The sequence below is a fragment of the Nanorana parkeri genome, unplaced genomic scaffold (assembly GCF_000935625.1).
Source record: "Nanorana parkeri isolate BGI_ZX_2015 unplaced genomic scaffold, ASM93562v1 scaffold115, whole genome shotgun sequence".
Lineage (NCBI taxonomy): Eukaryota > Metazoa > Chordata > Amphibia > Anura > Dicroglossidae > Nanorana > Nanorana parkeri.
Genome location: NW_017306383.1, coordinates 806,889 through 832,424, shown reverse-complemented (window position 1 = coordinate 832,424; position 25,536 = coordinate 806,889). Strand labels below are relative to the sequence as shown.

Sequence of the window (25,536 nt, the reverse complement as noted above, 5' to 3'; positions counted from 1 at the left end):
GGTACTTGCCTGACTGCATTGTGCCAAGTGTAAAGTTTGGTGGTGTAGGGTTGTTTTTCAGGGGTTGGGCTTGGCCCCTTAGTTCCAGTGAAGGGAACTCTTAAGGCATCAGCATACCAAGACATTTTGGACAATTTCATGCTCCCAACTTTGTGGGAGGAGTTTGGGGATGGCCCCTTCCTGTTCCAACATGACTGCGCACCAGTGCACAAAGCAAGGTCCATAAAGACATGGATGAGCGAGTTTGGGGTGGAGGAACTTGACTGGCCTAAACAGAGTCCTGACCTCAACCCGATAGAACACCTTTGGGATGAATAAGAGCGGAGACTGCGAGCCAGGCCTTCTCGTCCAACATCCGTACCTGACCTCACAAAATGCGCTTCTGAAAAAATGGTCAAACATTCCCATAGACACAATCCTAAACCTTGTGGACGGCCTTCCCAGAAGAGTTGAAGCTGTTATAGCTGCAAAGGGTGGGCCAATTCAATATTGACTAAGACGCCATTAAAGCTCATGTGCGTGTAAAGGCAGGCGTCCCAATACTTTTGGCAATATAGTGTACATTAGATACATCATTCTATAGGAAATATGATATATTTTCAGGTGAAATGTAAACATTTTTAAGCATATCTACAGCCAAAACAATGTTTTTGTTTTTTTACTATTAGCTAGAGTAGGGAAGGGATTAAACATACTGGAGGGTTTTTTTTGTAGTCTGTAGAGATGGGAGATATTTCTCTTCATGTTCTATCACGTAGAGACAACAGGAAGTGAGAAAAAAATCCTCTCTTAGTTGGCAATGGAACAAGTGTCCCTATCGAAAAGGCCTCCCCTCTAATTCTGTACCTGTGACAACTAAACATTTTGGGGTTTTCCCTCACTTTAAATTCTGGTAACAAATGGTTTCCAGGACAAATACCTGCACAGCAGCGACACAGACAGCAAAAAACAGACAGGGTTACTAACCCTTTCCTACTATGTCCAAAACTAGATAGAAAAAAAATTGCTTCAGATAAGCTGGTGCAGTACAGCAATGTCTAAAAGGAAGAATGGTTTACACTTCTGAATGTTTAAAGCTAAAGAAGGATATAAAAGCTCTATATTCCTTAATACATCATGAAATCTGCAGTGTGAGATGGTTTCATATTAACGTTGATCTGCACTCACCAGGCACAAATTGCTTCTCATCAGCCACTGAACGGACTAAACACAGCTTAAGGGTGCCCACACACCTTACGATAATCACGGGAAATCCCACGATCGTGCGATTACCGTAAGGTGTGTGGAAGCCGTGCGACCTCTACTACTGTAAGGTTGCACGACTTTTAACTTACGAACATGTTCGAAAACCCGCCGAGTTACATGTTCCTAAGATAAAAGCCGGACGGGCCGGTGACGCAAGCGCACACTGCCTGTTCAGCATTGCGGTCATCGGAAGCCCGCCCCTCAGATCGTGCGTTTTTTAAATTACATTACAACCATTGCAAGACAAAAGTCTTGCAATGGTTGTAAGGTGTGTGCCCAGCATTAATAAGGCTCACTGATCAGCCAGACACCCCAGCACCTGGCCACTGATGAGCCCATGGTCAAAAGGCAGATGGTGAAAACAACTCCACACATCTTGCACGGTCTGCACTCACTTGCCAAGATGGCGTCAGGCACCATAAGGGAGAACTCTGCATCTAGGCCATCAGCAGACTCTGAGAACACCCAGGACCTCTTGCCGACCTCCACCTGGGCAATTGGCCAGCAAACTCTTAACGCAGCTGAAGGTCACTGTGCGAGAAGAACTTACCAAGGCCGTATCAGAACTCCAGTGGGAAGATTCATGAGATAGGCCATCCCACAGCCTCCCTGAAGTGTAAGATAGACAATTCTACCACAGTCAACGATGGCCACAAGTAAGACTTGGAAACTTCACAGAAATAACTAACCCTCCTGTAGGACCAGCTCAAGGACTTTGAGAACAGTAACAGTCAGGGATCTCCCTGAAGACCTATAGGGCTCCGTTACAGCCCTATTTTAGGAACTAGCCTCTGACCCTACACTAAAGCGCCTTGAAATGGATGGGGTGCATAAGACCCTTCGCCCCAAAAGACCAAGTCGCAGGATATTATTATTTTTTTTACAAAACTACATATTGAGGATGCGGGGAACGCGTCACACTTATCCACATATGGTGCCGATGCCCCATGGCGCAAAGATATTGAATAATTATATACAAAATGACTAGATCAGCCCTAAACCAAAAATGTAATACGAAAACCATGTGAAACCTTGCTACACAGACCAATTTCTAATTTACTGTATGTAGGAAAGAAAATTAGTAAACGTCATCATTCTTACACCGGGCAAATACGTTAAGGCAGAGAGTTGTGGGCACTATGGTGTTTGAGAAATGCACAGCTAAGCTTAATGACACTTGCCCTACATTTCTTAATATATGGTCCCCCTGGCTGAATCATAGACTCCAAATTAATCTAGACCACGCCTTTCAGTCCCTCTGACCATGCTATTATACTAACTTTAAAGCCACCCTGGTTGGGCCTCAGCAACCCCCCCATTTTGCTAACAATGGACATAATGACAGAAAGAAAGCAGAGGGACAGAGATAAGCTCATCAATGTGCTGCTAATACTTCTCTCCAGTCACAGGCTGGGGGAGGGACAAGACAAGTGTTACTAATTGCAGCAGAGAAAAATCAAGTCTCCTGCCCCGCCAGACAGTGCACTGTTGTGTGCCATAGCCGTGTAAATCTCAGGACTGGATGGACAGGAATACAAATCCTTTGACAGACAAAAAACTGCCTTATATCTATTTCATTTGTGTAATTAGAGGTTTGCTTTGAATTCAGCTTCGTTTTGGTTTTGACTGCAGTGTACATTTAACATTGTCTATCAATTTTTTGTACCGCAAGTTCATTTAACAGCATGTATACGAAGAAACAGAACTCTGCTGAGGAACAAGCTGTTCAAAAATGAATGACGAGATTCTATACTCAAACCTGTTAACTCACAAGTTAAAGTGACCCTGTGATCAGCAGCTTTTCAAAAAAAACGATCCCCAGATAGGTAAGTACATGCAGTCTTCCTTTTGCAGCCATGTTTTACATTCAAGTGACCCTGTGCTGATAGTGTTACTTTAAAAGACATTTACTTATGATAAGGAACATCTTACCGATCAGTCTGTAGCACATTCAAAAGATGGTCCATTGCCTGAGTGCCCACTTCAAGACGATATTTCTGCTTAATCCAAAAAGGAAAAAAGAAAATTCAACTGCATGTAGCTAAATACTAGGGATGCACCGATACCAGTGCCGATACTTGGCATTTGCATGAGAACTACCAGGGTTGCAGCTGGGACCTGGCTCTGGCGCTCCACCACTGTCCTGAAATCATTAGTCTGTATTGTTTTAGAAAAACTGTCACATGACAATAAACAAAAATGTATCAGTACTTGTGTCTGTAAGTACTCGGCAAGTACCAGTACTTGTACTCGCAAAACTGGTATGGGTGCATCCCTTTATTTATATTTATAAAAGCAAAATCATACAATAAAACAGAGATGTACAAATCCCAGGAGCACCGTGTGCTCCTTACACATGACAGCTGCCTCCTAACGTTTGACTTTTTCTCTAGTCTAGTCTTGGAGCTGGAAAAGTATCTGTACTTGTACCGAGTACGGTACTTGGTATCGGTGCATCCCTACTAAATACGTTTATGTGGAAAGTCTGTTATGTTTACAAATAAGATATAAAATACAAATATAATATTTAACAAATAACCTGTAATGCTGTTCTACCTTCCATGTAAAAGGCAATAATTATTACTTTTTTGTTAAAGGCTTACTAAATCCTGGGCTTTTTTTACCTTAATACATTCTCTGCATTAAGGTAAAAAATGCCAAGTACCTTTTCGGTGTGTCCCCCCACACTTAACTGTCAGTGCCGCTCGTCAGCCCCACCAGTGCCCGAAGCGATCCTCCATCCTGAACTTCCTGGTTGCAGGGGAGCACGTTGAAGGTAGAGGAGCCATAGGCTCCTTCTGCTGTCAATCAACCTGTTGGGAGGAGAGGAGGGGCGTGGCCTGCTGCAAGGCTGTGGGTCTATGGACGCACACAGCTGCTTGTGGGTACACACAAGAAGCACGCATGGGTGCCTCCATAGCAGCCGCTTAGCTGATGGAGGCACAGATGCAGGGGGGTAGGAGGAAGAGCTATGCGGGGACCCACTAGAGAACGAGGAACTAAGAATTTGTAATGAGAAACAACAAAAGGATATGTACAAGTATGGGCCTCCTATTTATAAAATAAAAAACAAATGAAGCTTTAATATCACTGTAATTAGCTGCTTTATACGTTATCTTGGTACCACTGATAAAAGGCGTGGAGGAGCTCAGTTATGAAAAAAAGATTAGCTCAGGGGTGTGGAATTCCTATTGCCCGACAACTGGGACATGCAGTTCTGGGCGCTGGGCAGATGTTTTTTTTCTAAATTTAGCCCTGCCGCGGGCAAGCAGCAAGGATAAATGTAGAGCAGGGGAGCAGTTTTGTACAATTAATCTGGGCAACTGTACAGCTTCGTTGTGAACAGTGAGACAGGAAGGCTGTACTCACAGCCTTCTTGTCTCCACTGTCACATATGATCGAGCCAGTACTGTGCTCGAACTCCTGTATTGGACGGCAGGCTTCATAAAGAGAGCCTCTGAATGCCACCACACAGGGGCTTGTTATCCCCTGTGTGATAGCAATAAAGTTAAGTGGAAAAAAAACATTTTAAAAAAAAATTGATAAAAAGTGAAAACCAACAAAATAAATAAAAATTAAAAAAATTAAAAAATAAAGAAAACATTTTTAAAGAAAAAACCCTACCACCCCCACCATCTGCATCCGAGTAAAAGCACGCACTGTGAGTGTGAGCGCTGCCCCCATTCTACTGTGTGCCATATTGTGGTAGCCGGGCAGCAATGCTCTCTAACACACACAATGTGCATTATGGGTAAGTTCACTTTCCCAAGTAATTTGGGAAAATTTAATTAGCCGCTCAAATTTGGCCCCCTCTTCCCCTCCCTCTGCTATACTTACATTTCGGCGACAATACTTCCCCTCCGCTGGTAAGTTTGTAGTATCTGTACCCCATACTGCTGTCCAAAGCAGCCCAGCACCACGAATTTAGAATTTTGCTCGCCAATTGCAAGCACTCGTTGGTCAGTGCAGTCACCTGACCACGCTGACCAATGAAAAGCACTTCCTAGAACTGTTAATTAAGGTTTTGGTTAAAATTGTTTTTTGTATCACGACAAGTAGATTGTCATGAGGGACAAGTAGACTGGGCACCTTTTTAAGTCTTTGAACAGGTAGTTTTGTCCACACCCTTGTTAGCTAATTGAGTTTGTTCTGTCTGGAGAAAAAGACGATTAAGGCCCGGTTCACATCTGGGCGTTTTGTAGCGCGTTCCTATGCTCTGCAAAACGCTCAAACACCGAAATCCCATTATTTCCTATGGGTATGGATCACACCTGGGCGTATTACAGGCCGTATGAACGCGCTACAAAAACGCCCTGCGCCCAAAGAAGTACAGGAGCTTCTTTGGGGCGTTTTTGCCGCGCGTTTCCATCGGGATACAGCCAAGTAGCCCTCGGAAACGCGTGTTTGTCGCGCGTTTTTTTAGCGCGAATCGCAGTAAAAACGCGTGTCACGAAACACGCGACAATTGCGCATATTCGATACGCCTAGGTGTGAACCCAGCCTAAGGGGAGACATGATCACCATGTATAAATACATAAATGGTCTATATAGTAAGCTTGGTGCAAAGTTATGAACTTTAAGGGCATTGCAAAGGACAAGGGGGCAATCTTTGTAGTTGCATCTGGAGGAAGAGGATTCACCTTTCCATGCAGAAAGACGTCTTTACAGTAAGAGCTTAAAAATGTGGAATAAGCTACCTCAGGAACTAGTTCTAGCTAGCTCAGATAATTGTTTAAAGGAGAACTATGGGGTAAGTGTTTTTCCCCATAGTTTTCCTCAGGGTCACGGGAGGACATAAACTAGCGTCTTCCCGTGACCCAAAGCACAGTATACCGCGAGCTACAGCTCGTGGTATACTGAGACCACCGCAGCCGTGACGGATCCCGACATTACTGTGGGGGGGAGATCCCTGCAGGGAGCCGTGAGCGACAGTCACTGCTCTCTGCAGAGAGACGATTGAGAAGTGAGCGAGCGACGGTATGTGTTCGCTTACTTCCCGATCTATTGAGCCGACGTGTGACAGTTTCATTGTCACAAGTCGGCTAGAACTATGAGGCTGAGTGATTTTCACTCAACTCATAGTTCTCCTTTGAAAAAAGTCTGGATGCTTTTTTTTCAACCGGACTAACCATGTAACCACCAAACAAAACACAGAATACTTCACTTATGCAGCTCAATGAAAGACAGTTATAGAGTAAAACAAACAAAAAAAGCAATTACCGTGCACTGCCCATAGACCATACACAGTCAATAAACAAACCTTTGATAATGACTTCAGGGCTCTTACAGCATCTCTTCGGTCTTCTAGTAAAGTTGATGAAGCAACTCTGTCGCACAACTTCTGGATCTGTAAAAATAAATAAGGCTGATGAAGCATGGCTACTGGGCGCTTTTACTATTTTGGGTCTTAACTGCAGCTTTTAATAAAAGCAAAGTACCTAGCTCTTTAAAGGTAATCTGCATCATAGAAAAATCTCCTAAACTAAGATGTCTGCTAAAGAATAGGTAATATAAGTAGTCAACTCTTACTACTGTTGTTACAGTAAGCATACTCCCTACAGCTCTGGAGACCTCATCTTCACTCCAAGGCAAATACTTTTATTTGAAAGCTGCTATATTCAGGTAGAGAATGGTACCCCAAGAAGCGATGGAGAAGGGGGCCGTAACAATAGTACAGAACCCTAAAAAGTCCCTCTAATGTTGGAGGAGTCCTGTCAAAACCGTCACCCACAGGCACTGGGATCCTCAATGTCACAAGCTCCTGGAGGCGCTGGCGTCCACGAGGCCGCCCTCGAGCCGCATGCATCTAGCCTGGCTGGATGCACATGATATACCTATACAATTGATTTCCTCCATCTCCTGAGGAAGCGCTGGCAAGCATGAAACGCGTTGAGATTTCACATGACTCCTCCATTTCAATAGCAAGAGCTGGTTTGAACTACATATTTGAGAACCTTCTTGATTTCATCTCTATGTATTGTTTGCCGTCTCCTATTCAGTAACTGTAGTTACAACCCAGATCCACCACTTCTGGCTCTAGGAACATGTGCAATATTCACTATTGATGAACTATGTATTACTTGCTTTGATGCTAAATTGAGTAGAGTGATGTCTAAGGAGGTATCATGTTGGAGATTTGATTTTAGCTACTAATACCGGTGAAACTCGAATAATTAGAATATCGTGCAAAAGTAATTGCTGCAAAAGGGGCCCAAACCAAGTACTGAGCACATATGCATGCTTGTACTTGTCAGAGGTCCGATATTGTTCTATGTACAATCCTTGTTTTATTGATTGCATGTAATAATCTACTTTTTTGAGGTTGTGGATCTGGGGTTCTTGGGGTTTTCATGAGCTGTAAGCCATAATCATCACAATTATGACAAATCACGGCTTGAATTATCTTGCTTTGCATGTAATGAGTCTATCTCATATATGAGTTTCACCTTTTAAGTTGCATTAGTGAAATAAATGAACTTTGCACGATATTCTAATTATTCGAGTTTCACCTGTATATGAATTTTTAATTGCTATACAAATAAAAGACAATTTTTTATACAAGGTGGATGTTTGGATTTGTCCATTGATGCCTAAAAAACCCAGCTTTGCCATTTGTTTTGTAGCTCTTATAATCATAAAAAGGAATACTTAGGTATGAATAACAATTGGGAAAATTCTGTTATGTTCCTAATTAATCCTGGAGTCTAGTCTCAGGCTGTCCCATTCCCATTAATATGGATTAAAACTTTAAAAGTATCTCGGGTGTAAAACCAATAAAAATATAAAACTGAATTTTGCCCCAGTCCTCAAAAACATCAAATACAAATTTGCAGCAAGGGCATCTCCACACCTAACATTTACTAAGATTACTATTGCAGTCTGTGTCCCTGGTAGGCAGATTACAAAATTTCTACATATACGTGTGCTGACAAATAATTGTAGTCTTGCTTCCCAAGCTGTTTAACCCCTTCATGACTGAGGCTTTTTTTTTCCATTTTTTGCACCCATGTTATATTCCACATTTATGGCCTGGAAATTACTTAAAACCCACAAACATTATATATTTTCTGAAAGCCAAGACCCTATAGAATAAAATGTTTGCAGTTGCAAATTTTAATGTTGCACGATATTAGCGCAACTTCTTATCAAACCCCCGAATTTAGTGAAAAATGTACTTAAATGCCCCAAAACACAATAAAATACCCATTTTTAAAAATAAAATATAAAAGATGAGGTTACAACAAGTAAATAGATACCCAACATGCCCAGGTTAAAAACTGTGTGTGTCCATTAGAGATACCCAAAAATACTGGCCCTAGAATTATTGCTCTCACTCCAGCGTGTGCGGCGATACCCAACATGTGTAGCGTGTTCGTCGTTTTCATACGTAGGCGCACGCAACACGTGTTTACATGGCAACGCGCGTGCTCGCGGGGGCAGGGGACTTGAAAAAATGTTTTTAATTATTTTTAGATTTATTTAATTTAATTTTAAAAACTGTTATTTTTTTACTTTACTTTGATTGCTATCACATGGGGGGCTTACAAGCCCCCCATGTGATATCAGATGGTGGCGACAGGTACTCTTTAAGGCAGGGGTCCTCAAACTTCTTAAACATGGGGCCAGTTCACTGTCCCTCAGACATTGCTGGGTGCCCGATCATGGTTTAAAAAAACAGGGGGGGGGGCGTGGCTGTGGTTACTGGTTAGCTTACCGATTAGCTTACTGGTAAGCTTACTGGGGCACGCCCCCTCCCGTCCGAGAACAAAGGGGGAACGTTAGTGAGCAATTGCTGTGCGTTCCAGCAGCTGCTGCTCTGGTGTGAATGATGTTACGCTACTAAAGGAACCAAGGCATTTGGTTTGCCTCGGCATGCACCCTGAGATAAAAGGGCGCAGCAAGGCGGGGCCGGCAGAATGACGATCTCTCCCTGGACCCCGCGGGTGGGCGGCCGGCCGATTGATTATGTTGTTTAGGGCGGTTTGGCCTATTTTAACTGCTTGAAGACCAGGTGTTTAGACCCCCTTCCTGGCCAGGCCATTTTTCATTATTCAGCGCTGCGGTACTTTGACTGACATTTATTCCGTCCTGCAACGCTGTACTGAAATTAATTTTATACCATTTTTGGGGACACATAGAGCTTTATTTTGGTGGTGTTTAATCACCACTGCGGTTTTTATTTTTTTTACTATATTACGGGAAAATTACAGAAAATTTTCCAAAAAAACATAATATAAAATATAAAAGTCGGGGTCACGTCGGGTAAATAGACACCAAACATGTCAAGCTTAAAAATTGCGTGCACTCGCAAAATCGCAAAAAAAACACCATACCCAAAATTGACCATAGGCAACACTTTAAAAACTTTTACAGCTCATCAGTTTAGTGTTATCAGGGATTGATGGCCCTAGAATTATTGCTCTCATTGCGACGTTCGCGGCGATATGCAACATGTGCGGCGTAATGTGCGCAGTCGTCTTTTTGGCAGGTATGCGCACCCGACGCATGTTTGCATGCGTGTATGTATTGATGGGGACTTTAAAAAAAATGTTTATGTGTAATTTAAAAAAAATGTTATCTTTAATTTTGTTTCCTATTTGTTTCACTTAACTTTATTGCTATCACATAGGGGGCTAAGAAATCCCCCTATGTGATAGCAAAAGATGTTACAGGTCCTCTTTATGGAGACATCAGGGGTCTCCAAGACCCCTAATGTCACCTAGGACCCCCGAAGAAGCTGATGAAGCAGAGGTCTGCTTCATCAGCTTCTCTCCAGCGTCTGAAGCTGGAGAGTGACACAAGAATGTGGAAGTGATGTAATATACATCACTTCCGCATTCTTACAGCGGAGAGGGGACCGGAGGGAGGTCTTGTACCGACCTCCCTCTGATCCCCTGTGACAGAGGCACTATGCTGGTCTCGGGCTCAGCGCGACAATGGGAGGGGAGGGGACACGGGCCGACCGCCCATACAAGCGATCCGCCCGGCTCTATAGCTGGCGGATCGCTTGTATGTTAACAGGCATCGCTGCCTGTTTTTAAATTGACTGCATTTCCTGCGTGCGTGCAAGTGGGCGTGGCTTATCTAGAGAGCTCCCGGCCGGCCGTTTTTTTACAACGGCCGGCCAGGAGGTAGTAAAGGTAGGGGCCTGCAGCTCCCCGGCCTTGATACCCGGCCTTGATACCCGAACGGGCCGGGTCAAGGACCCTGGAGGGCCGGATGTGGCCTGCGGGCCGTAGTTTGAGGACCCCTGATCTAGGACAACATAGCCGATTTAGAAAAAGGCTCCAATTCAGCTCACTTTCCAGTTCAGCAATGTTGTCCTAGATTGTTCACTTCTCCTGCCTTCTCCACACTTTTCACCCTTTAGTGAATATGCGCAGTCTAACTGGCTTGAAAGCTCGGCAACCTGATTAGCTTACTTATAAAAACTGGCGAGTTCTAAAGATAATCTTAGAAGGTGCTCTGGGCTTGTTTGTATACGGATGTATAACAATCTTTTAACTTCACAATTGTAAAACGGTGCAAAAACAACGCGTTGGCACTTCCATTGTTTGTGCCAGAAATGGACCAGGAAGTAGATAAACTTGTTTTTAATTTACTTACAAATAGAGTTTAACTAATGAATGCAAGATGATTTAAAATCAGCATGCAGATCTGTATGCTGAGGTGATTTTTAGTGAAAGGGTTGTAAATGTCCACTTTAAGCAGATCCACCAACAGGTCTATACCAGCCTTTTTTAGCCAGGGTACCGTGGGGGACTCTGATGTGAAAGAGTGGGGCTCTCTCCACAGGAAGAAACATTGAATGGTATGTATAACCAAAACGTAAGTAAAGTTAATAAGGGTTAAAACCCCCAGGCTCTGGCTGGGTATCGGAGGAAGGCCGCTCCTGGCTGGAGAGGCCCTGGGGGTGACAGGCTGGAAATGCCGAGGTGAGAGGGGACAGAGATCCGCACTGCAGAGACATGCTGGATCTTATTATTATTATGGGGATTCGTATGGGACGGCATACTTGTTAATCGGGAAGCCGGGTGGCGAGTCATTACACGCCACCTGGCTTCCTGTATGGGACTTCCAGTACTCTGCAATGTGTATCGGCGAGTACCGGAAAAAAAGTATCGGTACTCGTACTCGGTACCAAAATACCGGTATCGGTGCATCCCTAGTCATAACCAAACACATCTAAAAAGGTGTGTTTGTTGTTATTTTAAAGATATAGGTGAAGTTCCTCTTTAAGTGAAATGCTGAATAAGAGAATGGACTTGCATTTATTTCTTCCTACATGGCCGCACAAATGTTCTTTATTCTGAAGAATTTCTGTGAATGCTTGAAATAGTTCAATGTGCTTCTTGCAGCTGCCAAGGCAAAGAATAGATTACTATGCCGGCAGATGTCCGTCTATAACATAAATCTGGTTCCATTTATAAACTGCGAGTAACAAAAGTATTTTAAACTGTCAGTTTGCCTCCACATTCAAATGTAACTAATAAAATAATGTCAACTAATAATGTAAACTAATTGTCTCATTACGTATAAATATAAGTGATGCTTTTTCATTTTTTGGCAGTTTGTTAGTACTAACAAAGACTGGAACGAAGGAAGGCAACATCAATGCAGAGCAACTCATTTGTATTATCAGCAACAGGTCCCCACTGGTACAAGACCAAAATACCATAAAGTCACTCGCACTGCGTTTGTAGAGAGCAGTCAATCTCCTTTATTGACTGAACATGATGTCACATACACCAAGCGACGTTTCGGGACCAGGCAGTCCCTTCTTCAGGCATACAACAGTGTTGATACAAGACCAGTCACCTTGCACAAGGAGAAGGAGCAGCACTGACTGGTCTTTATTATAGGAAGCCCCTTCATAGAGGAGGAAGGAATACAAAAAAAAAAAAAGAATACACGTCTCTTGTATTTAAACAGTATCAGTTCACCCCAGAATTCAGAATTAAAGAACATATGTAAGGTTGGTTTAAAGTGCATCCATAGCATACCCATTTTGGATAGGGAAGGGAATGACTGGAACTGTCAGGTTTTTTGTTATTTTCTGTCTAGGTCCCCATGACAGGACACAGAGAGCAAAAAAAAATAAAGGGGGGCTTCAAACCCTTCCATCCTCTAAAAAAAAAAACAAAAAAAAAAAACTTTTGGCTACAGATACACTTTTAAGATGAACTCAGGCAAACTTGTAAAAACACTATTTCTCCTCCTATCAGCGTCTCCCTGGTTACCCCATGAGTGAGCGCTGGAGCAGATCTGGATGGTGCCTCCTTCTCCCGAGTCAAAATCAGATTCTTCCATTGCAAAATACTGCTGAGCGGAATTTACCAAAACTGGAGCGACTGTGCATGGCAACCAATCAGCATCTCGCTTTCATTGTCAAATCTCAACTGACCAAACTGAACAGAGACGCTGATTGGTTGCCCTGGGCAACTGCTACAGATTTTGTCTGCTCCAGTTTTGATAAATTCCCCTCGCTGCATTAACACTGAGCTGCAGAAACTTGTGTCTCTTCCTGGAGTCCAGCTCTAAACCTTCTGACCTTACCCGTCCACTTTAAGCAGGTCAGAAGACTTCCTTATTTAATAGACATCCTCTGACACACCGAACTAGCAGAGTAGTCCAGAGGACTAAGCTCCTTATGAGGGTGTTTTCACTATGTGAATCATGGTTACAAGGAGGAGGTAAAAAATGACTACACGTCTTGATCATCTAACCTGTAACAGCCCAAACACTTTAATAGAGCTCGCATTTAAAATGATACAGGCAATGCAAGTCTTCTTACACTAAGCCTTTTCCAGACCTCAAACGCAGCGTTTTAATATCGATTTATATTTGAAAGTTTTGCATTTGCAAAAAATAATAAAATTCCAAATAATTAAACAAAATAATATAATATGGCAAAAGCAACATTAAAGTGATATTAAAAGGCATAGATCCCCCCCACCAATGATGCTGTAAGGACTTACCAAATGTGATGCCTCTTGATCCGAACAGCTTCTTCCTTCCACTCATTTTCCACACTCCCACCTGTGCTGGTGCCGTTCTGATCCAGCGCAGACTCCTCATGTCCTGCGGAGTCTGTCCGGCATGTACGCTCCTGGCTGCGTCCATTGAGCTCCTCCTCTCCCCTCCAGTGATCTGGACTGTACATGCGCCTGCCCACACTTCCTCCTTCACAAGGTTCGGGAGTCGGGACTTCTGCAGCTGGAAGCGAGTGGCGCTGACACAGGTATGTTAGATGGTATTTGCCAACTTTTTGTTTTTTTACATGTTGGGGCATATGTCTACTGTTTACTACCAGTAGATAGATGCCCCAAAAAAACTTTGAATAGCTTGTTTTAAATAAAGCATTTATCTGAATATTTCTGATGGACACTGTTTAGAGACTACACTTTTAGATGCTGCACTTCTAATTCACATTGAGTACACTCTCAGTCCCTTTTATACTATTTATTAAAAAATTGTCATCTAAAACAGTCCTTACATAATAAAACACCTGCAATGCAGGCAACCGTCAGCACTGTGATTACCTGCGGATGACCCGCAAGCTGGACAAGAAAAATAAAACAACACTCAATTCCCTTCCCACCTTATGCACCGGGCTATTGTATTTTTAGAGTGGAATACCCGAATCGTAAATGCAGCGGGTGGGCTGAAGTCACTGTTTAGATGAGAAATTTAACACTGGCTCCTTCAACAACACACAGCTTGAATTTCCGCTGAGTCTGCAGGACTTAAATTTGACCAGTGTATGGCCAGCTTTATTGTAATGCGTTAGGCCCCTTTCACTTGGGCAGTCCGTTCAGACCCGCTTGTTAGTTTTTCAGGTGGACCTGATTGGAAGCCCATTGTAAAAGGTCCCCACACACCTTACGATAATCGTACGGAAATCCCGCGATCATACGATTATCGTAAGGTGTGTGGAAGCCGTGCGACCTCTACTACTGTAAGGTCGCACAACTTTAAACTTACGGACATGTTCGAAAACCCGCCGAGCATCGTACGATGTTCGGCGGGTTTGTGGCATGTCCGTACGATAACAGCCGTACGTGCCGGTGTGCGCAAGCGCACACTGCCCGTTCGGCATTGCGGTCATCGGAAGCCCGCCGATCATCGCAAGTACGATCTGCCTATGCAAGATAGGCAGATCGTACGTTTTTTTAAGTACCTTACAACCATCGCAAGACAAAAGTCTTGCGATGGTTGTAAGGTGTGTGCCCAGCCTTAGTCTATATGTAAACAGTCTCCACCTAGCTCCATTTTGGCTGACCTGATCGTGACAGATCAGAAGTAGTTAGATGTAAATGATCACGTTTACTTACATCCAACTGCCCATAGACCTAACATGGGTCCGGTGAGATGAAGGAAAAAACGGAATGGATACAGGCAGCACAAAAGTAACAATTGTTCCGTAGTGCTCCAATCAGCAGGGCATCTGTGTATGGATTCCCTGCTGACACCTGTATGAAAGGGGCCTAATGGTGCCTACAAATATTAGAAGGAGGCTGGCTGTGTCTGCATATTGTGGACAGTGAACTAGCATTCCTTGTTATACAAACATTCAAACTTGCACAATAATGCCTATGGACGAGGTAAGAGGAGCTCTTCAGATGCCAGCTTGTCTTTGGGGGAAAACAAGCCCATGCCCTACAGCCAGGGGACATGAGGAATGGTCTACATACACATATCTGCATCCTCCCTAGTGAAGTGACAGGAAGGTACACAGCTAGGACTAAATGCACTCTCCCCGCATCTCTCATTGGTAGAAGCTATAGAACCAGTCGTGAACACAAATACATATGTATATATTATAAACAAAGGGTATAGACATCTTACAATAACCACTTGACTACCAGCCTACACAAACTCCTTCATTACCAGGCTGGGACAGTTTGACTGACAATTACTCATGTAACACTGTACCCAAAAACAATTTTTTTAAACAGGTAAAGTTTTTTTTGGTAGTATTTAAAAAACAGTTTTCGATTTTTTAACTATATAAAAGAAAAACATGCATTTCTTAAGACCCTAAAATGCTACGACAGTACAAACACACCCACAATGGCACACCAACGTTCTTGCCACAATTTTTTAGAAGTAAAGTAACATGCTGCTGTTGACGTAAACGGAGCCAAGTACTGGAGCCAAGTACTGGAGCAATAAAATGACCCCCCCCATCATTGGTGGTCAGTGGCATTTTAACCCCTCTATCATTGGTTAACACCCCCACACACCTTTACAAAATGATCCCACAAACATTGGCGGTCAATGGCACTTTGAAACAAACTCCCACCTTATTTACTTTAATTATTTATTACAAGGATTTATACAACACTGACAATTTACACAGCACTTTGCATAGTTGCACATTCACATCAGTCCCTGCCCCCTAGGAGCTTACAATCTGTATGCATGCATGTGAGATAGGGACATTATATATACAGGGCCAATTTGGAGTGTGGGAGGAAACTGGAGTACTTGGAGGAAATCCACTCAAGCACAGTGAGAACATAAAAACTCCAATGCTGCAAGGCAGAAGGGCTAACCACTACGCTGCACCTTGAATAACAAGCAATCTTCTGCTGCCTTTCTCCTCCTCTCCTTCCCATCATCCTTAAGGACCCATTCACACAGACGCTGCAGTAATTACACAGTGGTGTGAAAGGGCACCATCTGTGACAAGGCAAATTGCCTCGTCTTGCATGGGGGCTGCACTGGAAACAACGGCCAGCACAGCTCCAACGCAGATGGTGTGAATAGACTCTTAATCAGGCTGCCATTCTCTGATGTGAGAGAAGGGGAGACTCCTCAAATGTAAAAACATGCAGTGCATGTTAACAAAAGGTGTTCAATGTCTAAAGTAGCCACAGCCTGTGTAGAAAAGCCGGTCATCTGCCAGCATTCTGTAGAGAAGGATCTCTGTCTGGAAGACGCGATGCTTTGCAGACGTCTGAAACACCCTCTACTGTGTCAGAGCTAGAGCTCTCCAACGAATAAGGAGCTTTGCAGATTGCAGAGCTCTAGCCCGGACACAGCGGGCAGGGTACCGGACTTCTAAAAAGAGACCACTGCTTCCCACAGACAGCAAGGGTCCTTCTCTACAGCATGCTGGCAGGGGACAGGATTTTCAACTCAGGCTGTGGCTACCTTAGAAAGAAAACATACTATAAAAGGTGCCCATACACTCTACAACCCTTGCAAGACTTTTGTCTTGCGAGGGTTGTAAAGTACTTTAAAAAACGTACGATCTGCTCATCTTGGACAGGCAGATCGTACTTGCGATCATCGCAATGCTGAACGGACAGTGTGAGCATGCGCACACCGGCCCGTTCGGCAGTGATCTCTCGATAATGTTAAAAACCAGCCGCAAATCATACGATTCACGGCTGGTTTTCCAACATGCTCGATATACAAAAGTTGTGCGATCGTACATTAGAAACGGTCGCACGCCTTCCATACACTGCACGATTCTCGTACGATTGTGGGATTTCCTGCGATTCTCGTACGAGAATCATGCAGTGTATGGACACCTTAATACTTTGCACGCCTTCTGCTTTGAAGCACCTAAACTGTATTTAGCCAATTTAAACTGAACATTCATTTGGGCTTTAAGACTCGCTTACACCACAGTATTGCTCGTGGGATGTGTGCAGGTGCAATGGAACTTCGGGTTCGGCAATACTATGTAACTATGTAACTATGTAACTATGTTGTGCTGCCATTCATTTGAAAGGCACCCCAATGCAACTCCCAGTGGGCATGTGCTGTTCAATGAACGGTACTGCAATACTGTGCATACATGCCCACCCACCAGGAGGTGCATTGGGGTGTCATTCTAATGAATGGCAACACACGCACCCAGCTTGCAGTGCACTGTGCAATAATGTGCATTAAAGGAGAACTATGAGGTGAGTGCTTTTCACTCAACCTCATAGTTTGAGCCAAAGTGTGACAATGAGACTGTCACACGTCGGCTCGGTAGATCGGGAAGTGAGCAAACACATACCATCGCTCGCTCACTTCTCGATCCTGTCCCTGCAGAGAGCCGTGTCTGTCACTCACGGCTCCCTGCAGATTCCCCCGCTGACTTGAAGAACGAACGGGGGAGGGGGCGGGTACAGCTGGCTATGCCTCTAGACAGGCAGAGCCAGATGTCAATCATGCAGCTGGGTGGATCTCGACAGCAATGTCGGGATCCATCACGGCTGCGGCGGTCTCAGTATACCGCAAGCTGTAGCTCGCTATGGTGAAAAACACTTTAAAAGAGAACTATAGGTTACACTGTATTTGGCACTGGTTATGATTCAGGAGTACATTTTGCAACGTACTCCTGTAATCAAAAATCCACCATAAGCCTGCAATTCAATCTAATCTACTGTAAGCGGGGCTAAGCTCTATGCTGAGAAGCGACCCTGACAATATTGTGGGGATCCTCAACCCTCTTCTGTCCTGCCATTAAGTGACAGCGTCATGTAGGAGCTGCTGCACATTCATGTATACCCGTGCAGCTCCATCCCCTCTTCTACCTTGCTCATCGGGAATAACACAAAGGAGATCTGGAGCAGCGCTTTAGCAACCGATCTTACCTTGACCAGTTACTGAAGTGCTGCTGCAGATCTCCTTTGTGTTATTCCCGATGAGCCAGGGAGAAGAGATGGGGACAGCAGCATGTAGGGGAGACGGGGACAGAGCTGCTGCGCTGGTATCCTTGAATGTGCAGCAGCTCCTACAAGGCTTTGACACCCAATGGGATGAAAGAGGAGTGGGGAGGTCCCCAAGCAATATTTTCAGTCATGTAGGGGATCCCACCGCACTCCATGTAGGGGATCCCCTACATGACTGAAAATGCCCCAACTTCCAATGGGGGGGGGGGTGCTGAAATGACAGCGGATGGCACCGCTGGATCAGATAAACAAAACAGTAAGTCACCAGCACTCCTAAGGTTCTCCAAGCAAAGGTCCTTTTATTCCATGTGTATGGTTACATCACCAAGTGTAGCAACGTTTCGGAACGCGTCCAGTTTCTTCAACGGGCATCACTAAGTTTTGCCTGATGAAGGAACTGGATGCGTCCCGAAATGTTGCTACACTTGGCGATGTAACTGTACACATGGAATAACAGGACCTTTGCTTGGAGAACCTTTGGAGTGCTGGTGACTTACTGTTTTGTTTACCAGCAATATTTTCAGGATCACATCTCAGCACAGATGCTTAGCCCCGCCCACAGTATATTATATGGAATCGCAAGCTTATGATGGATTTTGATTACAGGAGCACATTGCAAAATTTATTCCTGTAGCATTAGGGAACTTAAAATGCCAAAACCAATGTACCCCATAGTTCTCTTTTTAACACATGGATACTGTGCATTTAGTGCAACATTAGGGTGTAAATGAGCCCTAAAGACATAGTCATGAATCCAATATCTCAAGACTTTTACGATCTCAAGTGAGGTCATGTGAGGTAATCATCATGATCGCATTGTTACAAGCCTTGATATATTGGATTTCTTCAGGAGCATAAAGGCTGTAGCTGGGCCCTCTGGACATCCCTGGGCCCTAAGCTCCCTGCCTATGTTGTCTTGTGAAAGAACCGGATCTGCTGGGTAACCTGTTTTCTTACATCAGCCTATAGATTGAAGAACAACAGTGAGTGAAACCCACCCAAGACACTTACCTCCACCCATGGCAGCCTGTCAATACTGCTTGTTCTTATTTAATCAGCCACAACGTCTATAAAGTCCATATGTGTCAGATTATAATGACATGAGCTGGCTACCCCATATGTAGGAACTCTAGCCATGACACTCAATGCAGCACATAAAGCTTACACATGCAACCTTAGATTGCACCTAATTCTCCAAGGACAGGTGTGTGACTGTAATGACCCTATGCTGCTACCTATGACACCTCAGAATAGACATTATATACACCAGCAGTGCTGTCACTTACAGTGTCCGCTCCAGATGGCTGCACCCCGGAGCTTGGCTGACTTCCCATCACTCCCCTTAGGAAATTCATGGTGAAGAAGACTGTAAGGCGCGGGCAGGGAGAGCACACGGATCTCCGGCACCGGAGGGTAAAGGAAAAGGCCCCGGTGCTTGGGAAACGCAGAGAGGTGAAGGGTGAAGAAGGGGCGGGGGCACTAAGCACTGTACACAGGGCAGAGGTGTGATGACGTGGGCATGGAGGAATAATGAGAAACCCGGAAGCGCCGAGGGCAGGCGGCGCATGCGCGGAATACGTGGCGGCGACGTGTAGGCGCTGAGGTTTCTTGTCACATGACTTTGCTGTCCGTAAGGAAACCTATTATAGCAGCTAGGGTGATGTGGAGCATGCAGACTACAGAGTAGTTATCGTCATCCGTGTGCACGGCTTCCTGAGCTTGCCTCAAACAGGCGTGTGCACATCGGTTCACGTAGAAATGCTGTGTACGGCTCAGAGGCACACAAGGCAGGGGGTGATAGACTTGCATCTTCCAGAAGAGAACAGAAGTCACATCCCACATTTCTATAAGGATAGGTCTGCTGTTTTAGCTTCCATATTTCTGTCTTGTCTTTAAAAGATTGCTGCAATTTTACAGCAACAAAAAACATGACACCTTGTTCAAATTTTCACATGCACTTAAAGTGATTTCAAACACTGATTAAATCATTTACAATACATGTTGCTTCTTGAGGTTTATACGTTTTATATTCCTGAAGGATCAGCTAGTTCCTTGAGCATTGGCCATGATATCCTTTTTAGGGTGGCTCCTTTCCCTTGCAGGGTCCTATGGAGCCATCCTAGTGTGTGCTAGTAAGCTGTATGTGTCTATACAGGAGGGCAAACTACTCCCCTAAGCCCTAGTCTTCCCTTCTCCAAGCTAGTAGATGGATGGCTGCTGGAGTCTGCTCTGTCCTTCATGATCATGTACTTAAAAGGAGGTTTAGGGAAGCAGAGCTGAGAGAATTGGAGCCTGCTGTTTGGAAACAAGATGACTAAGTGTTTGGGCAAAATGTAAAGAAATACTTTGCTGGAAAATGTATATATGTATGATCTGGATTTCTTTTTGAAAAGAGTTTCAGAGTTTAGTACAACTTTAAGCTACATAAGTTTAGGAGATCCTGTAAGTCCATTGATAAATCAATCCCACCATTCCAGCCCTGAGGAAGAGTGTCTGAGACTCCAAAACGTGTTGGTTGGTTTATGTTATCCTAATATGAAGTAATAAAAATCTTCCTGGACTCTACAACCATTGGTGCAGTGCTGTTATTGCATTCTCTTCTTCTTTGCCCTTTAAGGTTCCCTAGATTATGAGAGCTGCCTAACCAAAGCCAGTGAGCTTCACAAATCAGATTTGACCTTGGCAATATTGGACCTAAGCAGCAGAATTTACAGTACCTCATATCCCCGTTTTTCTGGATTGATTGACGTCTGTATTCCTGATGGGGATATCATCTTGCTTAGTGCCTCGGTGACCAAACAGGAAGTGAGGTTGAATCAGTAAGGACAGAAGGCTGAACCCACTCTGTTTAACAAATGTTTTATTACTGTTTGTAATTTTAAAAATACAAAATAAAATGACTAACAACTAATGCTTTTAAAGCTGAACTTCGGGATGAGGAAATACTGTCTAAATATAAGTGACATGTGTATTCTTACTGGAATCTTGTTGTGCTTTATGTATTTCTTCCAGATCTCTGTAGTAGTCCAGTGTTAAACGTTTCCTCTGTGCAGAAGCTTCCTGTAATAATGACCGGTCACTAATGCTTTTTCTCCTTGTGCAGGGTGACTGGTCTTGTAACAACCCCCTCTTGTAGTTTTCTTCAGGCAGCCTGTAGTGGGTGAACCTGCTAGATCCCTCCTACGGTTGAGGTTCCTGCACAAACTATGTGCAGCACAATGATGATCCCATCACTCCCTTTATAAAGAAACACATGGGTTTCTAAAGGCATTTAATTTACACAGTGCATTTATATCCTTTTTGGCTATTGAGTAATTACTCTTAATAAAAGTGTGTGTGCCTGGAGTTTAGCTTTAATCAAATTACACTTGTACATGTTCTCTAGGTCCCTCTCCCTCAGCACATTCATACTTAACTTAATATCGCCACTGTGTCCTCTTCCATTCTTAGAAAGTCCATAGTTCCATCGCACTCCTGACCGCAAGATCCCTTTTCGAGAAGCGCTTGCTACGGTAGTCGATGGATTTCAGCCGTCACAAATATGAGCAAAAGCAGAGACGCCGGCACTCCAGGGTGAAAAACAACAAACGTCTATTTATTGAAATAGTCAATAAATTGAAACGTCACTAAATAGACCTTTGTTGTTTTTCACCCTGGAGTGCCGGTGTCTCTGCTTTTGCTCTTCCATTCTTAGTCACATAGCAACAATGGGCTTCTTTTCAGTCAGAGCGGGTACATTTTGGAACTCTTTGCCACAAGCAGTGGTATCAGCAGAGAGTATTGAATCATTCAAAAATCAATTAGATACCTTCCTCAGAGACCCTAACATACATGGGTACAAGCAGTGGGGTCACGGGGGGGTGCGGCCTGCAGCCCGGGTGCCACCATTGGGGGGTGACACCAAAATTACTGTCAGTCATTTTGGTGTCACCCCCTATGAAGTGTCGGGCACTCCGTCATGGACCAAGAGGCCGATGTCAGGAGAGAGGAGGGGACCCGGCGGCTTATCCCGCCGGGTGAACGTCCCCTCCTCTCTCTGCCGGCGTCCATCACCGCCGGCAGGCGTCAAAAAGACCACCGCGGATGCGCGACGACGTCATCGCACAGCAACGTCACGCACATGCGCAATGACATCACCCGGTCTTACCCCCGGGTGACACCCAGCCTCGGGACGCCCCTGGGTACAGGTACTCCTTAAACCTAGGACCACACAGGGACTCATGCGCATGCACACCACACACACTTACACATAACGGTTGAACTTGATGGACCTGTGTCTTTAATTAACCTCAAATACTATGTAACTATGTAACAAAAATCTTCTTAGTGCTGCCTGCGCACCCAGCCAATTAGACCTCTATAGGGCTGTCAACCAATACAACACTTGCTGATGCTTGTAGTCTTCTGGCTGCAACACTTGTGATGCTTGGTTACTCAGTCTCAGTAGCTCGCGGTATACTGAGCCTAGGGTGACGGGAGGACGCTTGTTTGTGTCCTCTGGTTACCCTAAGGACAACTATGGTGAAAATACTTAACCCCATAGTTCTCCTTTAACATGAACCTTGCTTGCTGAAAGATTCAACTATTCTCTTGTGATACCATGCTATTTTACCCCAGAAGGTCTGGATAGCCAGGCAGGACCACCATATGTGGGCAAATGTGCCCAAAATCCCACATCCTTTCAACACAGAAAGGAAGCTGTAGTGATTACGACATAGACTCTTGGTGTGATTCAATACTATTGAAGAATAGGTTTAAAGTTAATTATTACAAATATTTATATATTCCGCAGCGCAGGAACAATCGTTTAGACAACGTTTATAATCGTTTATTCTCTTAATTTTGATTGATCGATTAAATATAAAATAGCTGCAGAATTTGTTACTACTGGTCTTCTAATAGAGACTGTTGGAATTCTTGCTTCCACTGTAAAAAGTTTAAAGTGACACTAAACTTAGGAGTTGTTTCTTGAAAATGCATTAAAGTACCCAGTTAACATAAATGTATCTTATTTGTGTATCACTCAGCTGTAGATCCTCAAATCATCTCTGAATTGGTGCTGACGCTGTCCTTCCTTCTGCAGGGTGGCTACTTTTGTTCCCCATGGTCCCTGTGTGTGTTGTAAAGTAGTCACTGCTCCAAACCTCGCTCCTGTGATGGAATACAATCTCAATACAAATTATGTAAATTAAATGTGACATTGCAGTCCATCACGGGAGTGAGCTTGGAGTGGTGGCTACTTTACAACACACAGGGACCAGGGGGAACATAGTGTCAGCATGAATTCAGAGATGATTTGAGGATCTACAGGATACACAAATACATTTTGCAAGGTACTTGAATGCATTTTTAAGATTTCATTCCTGAGTTTAGTGTCACTTTAAAGGGTAATTCAGTGTGCCCAGTTTACAAGGATCCTGCAAAAACTGAGAGATAAAGTGGGATGGGGAAGATGCATACAAGAGTAGCAATTCCACAGGATTGAGACTTGATCTGTAAATAGCGGTTATGGAAGAGAGTTCACACTTGTTAGAACATTTGACTACTCCAAAAAGTGTCAATTCCCTAGCACAGCCCCTCCTTTCTTGCACGTTATAGCCCTCTCGTCTTCTGAGAGTGTCTAATTATTATATAACTCCTCTGCCCCGCATAGTCTTTTAGAGTGTCACTTAAATGACAGCTTTGGGGATGCTAATATCACATTCAAACTGCGGCACCCAGCAGCAGTCTCAGGTCATGTGGGTGTCTATGCAAGAGAGACTTACAGGTGAAGATGGGAAATACACAGACTGTATATTCTTTTGGGAAGATTTTAGTTAAAACAAATAGTCTGGTAACATGGACTCCTTAAATGGCCTATAAGTGCCCATTCGCACTGGGCGTTTTATCGCGCGATTTACGCCGCGATATCGTGCATTTTTGCCGCGCGATATCGCAAGAAGTCGCTGGCCAATGATTTTCAATGCAGCTGTTCTAATGTACAGCTCCATGTCGCCTGTCTCTTGTGCAGGACCCTTTTTCCCACGGGTGTCGCACGATTTTGCTATTTTTGAATGCAGCCCGACTGTGAAGGTCGCGTGATCGTCGCCCGAACAGTCACGCTATCCCGCCGCGCGGAAATCAGCTCGAGGTAAGTGTCGCTTAGTGTGAATGGGGCCTAATGGTCCTATCCGAGTAGACAACGTCTAATGAGAGGGCCAAACAAAAGGTTTCAAAAGGCCTTATCAGAGCCCACTGACCTATTGTCAATTTGAATCCAAACACCATGTTTTCTACTTGATCACTATATGTGGGAGTGTCCTGGACCTTACAGAGCCCATATTTGGGGTGTAACATGGAACCATTCAGCAATTGCCCACCCCCAACCTGCCCACCCTCCCCATTTATCTTAATCGTGGGGTGCTTCTCACCACAGGATCCTGTGTCTCTTTTAATTCAGTATGTCATTCATTTACAGATCCATTCAAAGCATCTATGAATGCATAAACACCACGGCAGAGGGACTCGTAGTGGATTACAAGAACGACGATGCACTTGTAGTCCATTGATAACTTGTTGGCACTATATAAACACCTGTAATAAATAAATGAAAATACACAACTTCCTCCAGCTCCATAACCAAATGGACTCGGGGCTGGAGAAATAGTCTGCAAGAGCCTGAACATTGCACCCCCTGACCCACTGATGGTGGTTGCTAAGCTTTGCAGACTCTAATAAAAAAAAAGATAAATGCATTTATTCAATTTTGGAAAAAGAAGAATATAAATTTAACATGAAAATGCTATAACATAGCATTAGTTAAATGCATTGCTATGGTTGACACACTCCACAATAATTAATTCTGTTGTTAGCAACGCTAAGTAGAAATAAAGCTTCAAATGAAAAATAGAAAAAAAAAATCAACAACAGTCAGACAGGCCGGTGGCCCCTCCTCGCAGCGCAGTGACGTCGCGGAGGGCGTGGCGACCCGTTAGCTTCGGCTTGTGGAGCACGCACACGCGCGAAGGGTGCTGGGTTTTGATCTCGCGGACTCCGTTCTAGTGACCGAATGCTGCGTCACTCTGGTGACGTCAAGAGCACGAAGCCATAATCCCACCCTGCAGCTGCCGCCCGCAGCCCGAGGGGTGATCATATCAACAACAACATTGTGTCGCCATCGTCACACGGGGCCCGGGGCTCCTCCTGTGTCCGGGGATCGCGGCCGTCTCGCCGGCTCTTGTTGAGGTGAGTGCGACATGGCTGGCTTAGCTGCGCGGCCGTAGGTGCCCGTGGTGCGCCTTGTGGGGCTGGGCGCAGTGCGGGCTCCTCTACCATGGGTGGGCTTTGTGTGGGTGACATCCTGAGCCAGGTAAGTCCCCCACTATCTCCTCAGGCCGGAAAGTGACGTGACATCTACCAGCCTAGTGCTGCTTACTCTTCACCTATATGTCAGGCGGCTGAAAATTAAAGCAGCACACCGGTGTGAGGGAGCAAGGCTGCAAACAATAGGCCAAGGCATGGCCTGCAAATTACAATGAGCCCATTGTTGCTGCAGGTAGTCTGCTGGTCATCATTGGGTAGCTATAACTCCTATCACCACCATCCTTTACGATCAATTCACACGGTGGCTTTCCAG

The 25,536-nt window shown here is 44.4% G+C and overlaps 2 protein-coding genes across 5 annotated transcripts in view; one reads left to right on the top strand and one right to left on the bottom strand.

Annotated features, from left to right (window-relative positions):
• USO1 (USO1 vesicle transport factor) overlaps positions 1 to 19,479 on the bottom strand; it is a 67,650-nt gene extending 48,171 nt beyond the window's left edge. For all 4 annotated transcript variants that reach the window (XM_018553295.1, XM_018553297.1, XM_018553296.1 and 1 more), the window contains exons 1-3: positions 19,208 to 19,479; positions 6,506 to 6,592; positions 3,178 to 3,242 (exon numbers count right to left, since the gene is read on the bottom strand). In XM_018553295.1, coding sequence (XP_018408797.1) covers positions 3,178 to 3,242; positions 6,506 to 6,592; positions 19,208 to 19,276 — 221 coding nt within the window. In that variant the 5' untranslated portion in view covers positions 19,277 to 19,479. The remainder of the gene's footprint in view (positions 1 to 3,177; positions 3,243 to 6,505; positions 6,593 to 19,207) is intronic.
• Positions 19,480 to 24,851: 5,372 nt separating this feature from the next.
• Positions 24,852 to 25,536, top strand: part of G3BP2 (G3BP stress granule assembly factor 2) — a 28,677-nt gene continuing 27,992 nt past the window's right edge. Inside the window, exon 1 of the mRNA XM_018553294.1 lies at positions 24,852 to 25,145. The gene's annotated coding sequence lies outside the window, so the exon portion shown is untranslated. The remainder of the gene's footprint in view (positions 25,146 to 25,536) is intronic.